This window comes from Corvus brachyrhynchos, unplaced genomic scaffold (assembly GCF_000691975.1).
Source record: "Corvus brachyrhynchos isolate BGI_N302 unplaced genomic scaffold, ASM69197v1 scaffold10, whole genome shotgun sequence".
Lineage (NCBI taxonomy): Eukaryota > Metazoa > Chordata > Aves > Passeriformes > Corvidae > Corvus > Corvus brachyrhynchos.
The window spans coordinates 3,490,583-3,497,904 of record NW_008236180.1 but is presented as its reverse complement, the minus strand read 5'-3'; the positions used below and the strand labels follow the sequence as shown (position 1 = coordinate 3,497,904).

Below are 7,322 nucleotides of genomic sequence, written 5' to 3'. Positions count from 1 at the left end.
TGCTCCAGCTGCTCCCAGCACCACATTTCTCCAGCTGGTCTTCCCTGCTCCCACATGTGCAGAGCCCAGGATGGCACACACCATAACACAGCTTTATTAACTGCATTTGTAGGCAAAGAGGTTTTAAAAGGAAAAGCCTTTTGGGAAAAGGGAGAGATGGGGGGATCCCTTGCCCTTTTTTATTTCTGCCAACGCAGCTGCGTGCAGCGTTCCAACAGCATTCAATGCCCCGGAGAGGCAATTACTGCAGGAGCAGGGCTGGGCTGTTCTCCATTTTCCTAATACAGTTACATCGTCTTGGAAAAGCGCTGCTGCTCAGGGGAAGATACAAAGCGAGTTCCCAGCATGGAATCTCTGCCTCCAGAAAGGCTCTGGGGCTTCCCCTTGCACAGTAGGGAACACAGGGGGACACCCCAGTAAGCACCAGCACAACACTGTTGTCAGGTTTTTATTTCAGTCTCCTGAACATCCTTCTAAGAGATCAAACCACGAGAAGAAAAACAGCATGAGCCCCTGGCAGGAGAGATGAGCTGCAGGCCCAAAATCAACTGACCTGGGGAATCTGTGGGGATGGGGGGTTGCTAGAGAGAGCTCAGGAGCCTGAGCCATGCAGATCTCAGCCATTCTCCCCAAGCCAGCCAGGCAGAGCCACACACAACAAGACTGACAGCAGGAGAATGTGTTCTAGAAAACTCTTTTGCAAAGCACCCACACTCCTGCAGTGCCCAGTGGGCACCCCTCGCCACACTGCCTGCAGGGCTTCAATTACACCCCAGGAATGAAAAACACCACAGCTGCAGGAAAGAGAGGGGGCAAGGTGAGCCAGGAATTCAATCTTTCTCTTCTCATGCACATCAAAGGCTTTTCTGGTGCTGCTCTTCAAAGCCAGCAGGCAAAGCTGTAATCTCAGCTGCTGCTGGGGGTCTGCCCATGGAGACCCTGCAGGTTGGGCTTTCCAGCCCTTCAATCAGTGCCTTGCTCAGATACAGAGCAAGAGAGAAACCCACTCTGTGGGGAGCCCACTCTGGCTGTCCCCTTCACAAGTCTGCTGTGGTTTTCTGCAGAGGAGCAGCAAGGAGCCAGCTCCCTCCTCACACCCACCACTTGTGAGACCCCAGCAGCAAGCTCTGCCACCCCAGAGAAGCAGAGGAGAAATCCCACAACACCCAGGCTGCTCCCAGAACGCCACACCCCATGCTCCCACCTTGCTGGGTGCAAATGGCCGGGTACCCTCAGAGGAGCAGGGAAAGAAATGACCTACTACTGCCTCCTCTTCCGTTCTGCAAACAGGGAAGCCTTTATAGCTGATGGGACACATGGGAATGTGGCCCAAAACAGAGAGGAGGAAAATGCTGCTGGAAAGATGTACGCCCATCAGACGAGGAGTGAAGAGGCAAAGTGCCCCTGCTTCCCAGAAGACTTGTTTGTGAGCAGCCACATGGTGACTCCTCACATGAACATGTCGTCGTAGCCTGGAGGGGGAAGGTGGTCAGGATCTGGCCTGGAAAGAAATTCAGAGCAGAGTCAAACAGGAGAGCTCAGGCCTGCAGCAACAGGGATGAGCTGGGATCCAGTGGCAGGCTGGAAGCATGGCCAAGGACCTACCCGGGTCGCCCAGCTCCTAACGGGCCAAAGGGGTCAAATCTGGCACCTGGTGGGACAGCTCCTGGGGGAAGCCGGCCTGGGATGCCCGACGATGGGTCAATACCAGGATGTGGAAAGCCAGAGTGGAGAGGGTCCATAATCATTCCCCCACTTCGACCTCTGGAGAGAGAAAAGGCAGAGAAGGAGATGAGATTGGCACTGGAAAGAGAGAACGGCAGAAGAAATGCTGAGCATGGGAACAAGGGGTTAACCTGACACATGGCACGTGGGAAGGAAAGCTCCCAGGACCAGCCAGTGAGGCAGCCCATGGCAGAAAGACAGAGAGCCCTGCAGAACATCCCACAATTGTTTGAGTAGGAAGAGACCTCAGAGCTCATCTTATTCCAACCCCCTGCCACAGGCAGGGACATCTTCCACTAGACCAAGTTGTCCCAAGCCCCATCCAATCTTGAACACTTCCAGTGATGGGGCAGCCACAGCTTCTCTGGACAACCTGTGCCAGGCTCTCATCACCCTCACAGGGAAGAATTTCTTCCCAATATCCAATCTAACTTGACCCGCTGTCAGTGAGAAACCCTTCCCCTTTGTCCTGTCATTTCAGGCCCTTGTCCAAAGTCCCTCTCCAGCTCTCTTGGAGCCCTTCTAGGAACTGTAAGGGGCTCTAAGGTGCCCCTGGAGCCTTCTCCAGGCTGAACAGCCCCAGATCTCTCAGCCTGTCTCCATAGCAGAGGTGCTGGCTGTTCCTTCAAGAAGCACCAGACCAGCTGGCCCTCACTGCAGACCCATGTTCCATCCCTGCTTCCTGTCCTGCTCTGCACGGTGTCGCAAGAGCCAGCTGGGCTCCCACAAGCCTTTCCAAAGAACTGCCTGGAAGTCATTTGCTGACCACGGCGGCTCCTCAGAGCTGCCCCATGCTGCGAGTGCCATTCCTCATGGTCGGTTTTGTGCAAATGCGGCTGGAGCCTCCGGACACCGCTGCCATCATACAAGTCATTAACAACCGTGCTAATGAGTTCCATTAGGCTAGAACGGCTGCCCAAAGCGCCCCAGGACAGCCAGGTCCCAAGAGCATATTCCTGAGAGTCTGGGTCTCCAGCGCTGGCAGGTGTCACGAATCTGCTTCCATTTACCATCTTTTTTTTGTCATTTACAGAGAAATCTCTGATGAAGGGCTGGAGGCACCAAGAGAAACAAGGACACACTCCCCCAAAATGAATCCCCTCTCCTTGTACAATCCGGTTTCCTTCCAGTCCCTCCAGCTCCAGACCTCTCTTTCCAGCTGAGCAGGGACATTTTTAGCTGTCCCTTTTCTAGCCAAACCCATGGAGAACCAAGTCTTGCAAAAGGGGAAAAAATGCCATCCCCACAGGAGAGTGGTTCCAAAGAGGAGACTCCTCTGGGCTGCAGGACACTGCGCAATGACACCACAAGCTGGTTATTGTCTGACTGTGTGCTTTTAACTGGAGTGGAAGATGACAGGTTCGCCTTGCCTGACCAAACCAAATATCAAGGATGTATCTGTGAAGCCCAGCCTCCCAGACAGCCCAGCCTCTGCCCAAGCTTTCTCCAAGTGCCTCAGACAGCCGGGAGGCTTGCAACAGGACTTGAGAATCTGTGAACTCGGCTTTCAGCCTCCCCTTCTGCAGACTGCTGGGCTGGAGACACAGCAGCTGGTAACTGTTTAAATTAGAGGCTTACATTCACTTAACGACATATTCAGCTTTGATTTACTGCAGGAATTACTGTGTGTTAAATTAATACAAGCTGATTATTAAACAGACACAGATTGCAACTTATCATCTATGCAAGAGACGGGATCTTATTACAATATTAGAACCATACTGAGCTTTAGCAACTGTCAATTGGTCCCTCACAATTTGCACTGAGCAACTGTCCCATCACCATCCCCACTCAGAGACACTTGGCTAGATGCTGTTCCAGTGGTCTCCAACCACCCCACACCCCCCAAAGGCAGAGTAGGGTGTGCTTCAAGAGCCATACTCACCCAAAAGGGTCCAGGTCTTCCCCACCAACAGCAAAGGGGCTCAAGGGGGAAGGCCTGAAACACAGAACACAGCGAGATATTCAGGGAAGGGCAGAGAAGCTGCATGGAGCTGTGCCCATGGGTGCTCTCCCATGGCAAACAGTGCAACACCTGGAGGGCCCTGGGACCTGTGGGACCCTGTGTGAGGGAGCTGCCACTGGGAGCCATCCCAGGCCCAGGACACAGCATTCCCTGCTCCAGGGTGTTGCTGGATGAGGACACTGATGTGTGTGGCAGCAGCTTGCTGAGAAAAAGAGAGCCTGTTGTTCTCACTGCTTCAAGGAGGAGCTGTCCATATATACCAGGAATTTCCATGCCAGGGGATCCCTAAGCAGGTCTGGGCTAGGCCAGGCTCTCCAGCATGTCCCAGCCCAGTCACAGTCCCACTTCTAGGAGTGTGGGGACAGTGGGGTGGTGGGCCTACAGCCAGCTGGCACATCTCCCTGTCAATAATCCATGCCAGTAACATGGTTTCAGAGCAGTGCCCAGCTCCAGCCTGTCTTCCCAGGCCTCCCCATGGAGCCTCTCGCACCCTGAGTGGCAGCAGACAGCAGTGGGGTGACACACAAGCCAGATGTCCCAGCTGGTTCCCAAGAGATGGCAGAGCCACTGCAGTGTCTCTTGACTTCCAGCCAAAGGGCATCATAGTGTGTGTGTGAGAGAGGGGGAAACTCGCCTGCCACGTACAAGGGATGACTGGGAGGTGTCAGAAAGGGATGGCAAAGCAGGTGCCATGTGACCCCTCTACCCAGCATTGCCAGCAATGGTTCCAAGGGGAAAGTGGGGTCAGGAGAACAAGAAGAGGAAGCCTTGCACCCCACCCTGGCTGGATGCATCTCTGGTGTCCCAGCCACACAATGGCAACTGTCCTTCCCACTGGCGTCCTTGCTCTGCCAGCCCCAACAGTCCCTCAGCCAGCACAGAGCAGGGCCACTGTCCTTCACCCCACACCTCACCTCCCAGCCCCAGACCCTGCCTGCTCCCTCCTGGGTCTGTCGGTCCAACACACAGCTCCAGAACAGCCCATCCCTTTCCAGCAACCAAATCAAACCCAGGTGTCCAGGCTGATCCAGCTGGGGAAGGTCTGGATCCCTTACACTCCCCATCCCATGTGTGAGAGATGGGGACCTGACGTGTAGTTTGGGTCACATCCCATCTGACAGGGGGCTCTCAGCAGCCACACGCTCTTTACTCACCTGGATGGGGCTCTTGTGCCCACTGGCTGCCGGGGAGGGAGCCGGAGCGGGTCCTCATCCCAGTGCACATCCCTTTTGGACTCAGGCTCCTTTTCGGCCTTTTCTGCAGGGCCTCTGAGGGGAGCAATGATGCCTGAAGCGATCCTTGTCCTCAGCTCCTCGGTGTTCTTGTACACCCTGAAGCAAGGAGAGGGGAGGCAGTGGGCTGGGGTAGCCATGGCACCAGGACACAGGGTGCTGGACAGGCTGCAAGAGGCATGGGGAGTGGACAGACAAGCCCAAAGCGTCCCTGGCACAAAACATGTCCCCTGCTGGCAGCACAGAGGGGACAGGAAGTGGTAACAGCACACAAGGGCATCAAAGTCCTCACCCCATTTCAGATGGGCAAGGTGTCACCCAGCCACTCCCTTCTGCTCCAACCCAACCAGTTTGCACTGGAGGAAAGCACATGACACTGCAGATGTGGCTGAAGCTGTCATTCTCCTGGGCAGTGTCCACCCAGCACAATGCTCTGGAAATAAATGGCCTGTCTCCAGGTGGGATGGACCTCCCCTAGGCTCCAACCCACGATCCCACTGTCCTCTAAATCTCTTGTGCCAGCGCAGAGGGAGGCATGGAACAGAGTTCTGGCTGCATTTCAGGGCTGGCCTGGGTTTGTACTGGGGAGTAAGTCCTCCAGCTCCTCCCAACCTGATTTCTGACCCCCTCTCCATGCCAGTAGGACACTTCCTCCTGCAGAAAATACCAGGAAACTGAGATTACTTGTGGAAATCGTCCAGGTGCTCTGGGTTGATGTAGTCGGCCACTGCCAAGGTCACATCTGCCACCTTCTGAGAGCTCCGATCCTGGAAAAATGCAGGTAAAGCAGAGTGAGCAGCCTGGCAGAGCTGGGAATGAGGGACAGAGAAGCTACAACACCAGCCCCAGGCTTGGGATACAAAGAATGGGGCTCACCTGCTTCCCGCCATATCCCTGTGCTGTGCCTGAATCTCCAGGAGCAAACCCCAGCATACAGCAACATTTTCCCTGCTCCCTCTCCCCAGTTCAGGCTGCAAAGGGTGAAACACTGAGCAAAGCCACCTGGAAAAGGTGCTTGTTGGGGGCTGCAGAGATGTCCTGAGCTAGGAAAGGGACAGAAGCAGGGCAGCTCCTGGGCTGCAGTGTTCAAGGCCAACTGTCCCACTGCTCTGACACAGCAAGGGTTTGACCAGCTTCCTGCTGGGCCACATCTTCTGCCACACAAACACCCCCTGAGTCTGCCCCATCCTGAGGGACAAACACCACTTCCAGGTAGAACAAGCAAAAGCAAACATTTAAGAAATTGCCCCGGTGTTCTTTTCAGCCAAAGGACCCCAAACCCCCTGGGCCACATGGGTGCTCACCATGACATTGAGGATCATACTGTCCTCCACCATGATGGCCTTCAGCAGCAGCTCATGGGCATCGTCCGTGGACTTGTAGCGCAGTGTATACACCTCCTTATTGGCTTCCCAGCCGGTGGGCAACAGCTCTGACTTCCTTTCATCGGGACCTGGCTGCAACAGAACAGACAGGCTGCCAAGACCCTGCCCAGGAGCCCAGCATGACCTCCTAAGGCGGGGGTCTTGTCTTGGCTGCACAGTGAGATCCAGGAGGGAACTGAGGTCTCTGGGAGGGGATCCCTCAGTGCCTTCACAGTTTCGACAGCAAAAGCAGGACTGTATTTCCTACAGGCTGGCCCTGCCTGAGACAGCCTCCCTCAGCATCCCTGTGCTGGAACAGGAGGGACTACACCATCCTTTGCTGAGGAGGAAGAGGTAACAAATACCCAGACTGGGAGACAATGCTCTTCCTTGCCACCCTCACCTCCTCACCTCTCCAGCATGACACAGAGCTGTCTGGGGTAGGGGGGAAGGCTATCATCATGTCTGTCCCAGCCTCACATCAGTGCTGCTGGGGGGCCCTGCCCTACACTGTCCCCTCCTCTGGTACTGGGGAGGGTTCTCTGCCATGACATTGTCCTGCACCCCCATTTCTCCCCAACACCACATCAGGCACTCTCCCAACACCCATCAGGATCCCAATTCAGTAGACCCCCACCTTAGCACTGGGTCCAGAACCAGACTGGCCCCCCACTCCACTATTACCTCAGTACATTTACTCCTCAGCACTGCACTGGACACCTCCGTTTTATTACAGAGTTCTGCCTCAGCACCAAGCTCTACTTAGCACTATACTAACTCCCTTCCCGAAGTCATAATGATCGCATCAGCAACAGGATCTCCCGTCCTGCGACATCCCACAGACCACCCCCAGCATCGGGACCCTCGGCCCCCCCAGTACCGGGATCCTGTCAGCACCGCCATCCCTCCAAGAGCGGCACCCCCTACAGCACAGGGACACCCCGCCAACACCAGGACACTCCAGAACCCCGCAGTCGCCAGTTCCGACCTCCACAGCAGCACCGAGGCCCCTCGGACCCCGCACCGGCCCGGGTA

The 7,322-nt window shown here is 55.5% G+C and overlaps 1 protein-coding gene across 1 annotated transcript in view; it reads right to left on the bottom strand.

The window, feature by feature from the left end:
* Positions 1–432: 432 nt before the first annotated feature.
* Positions 433–7,322, bottom strand: part of PSMF1 (proteasome inhibitor subunit 1) — a 23,873-nt gene continuing 16,983 nt past the window's right edge. Inside the window, exons 2-7 of the mRNA XM_017733768.1 lie at positions 6,228–6,383; positions 5,608–5,690; positions 4,846–5,022; positions 3,611–3,664; positions 1,606–1,764; positions 433–1,501 (exon numbers count right to left, since the gene is read on the bottom strand). Coding sequence (XP_017589257.1) covers positions 1,450–1,501; positions 1,606–1,764; positions 3,611–3,664; positions 4,846–5,022; positions 5,608–5,690; positions 6,228–6,260 — 558 coding nt within the window. The 5' untranslated portion in view covers positions 6,261–6,383 and the 3' untranslated portion in view covers positions 433–1,449. The remainder of the gene's footprint in view (positions 1,502–1,605; positions 1,765–3,610; positions 3,665–4,845; positions 5,023–5,607; positions 5,691–6,227; positions 6,384–7,322) is intronic.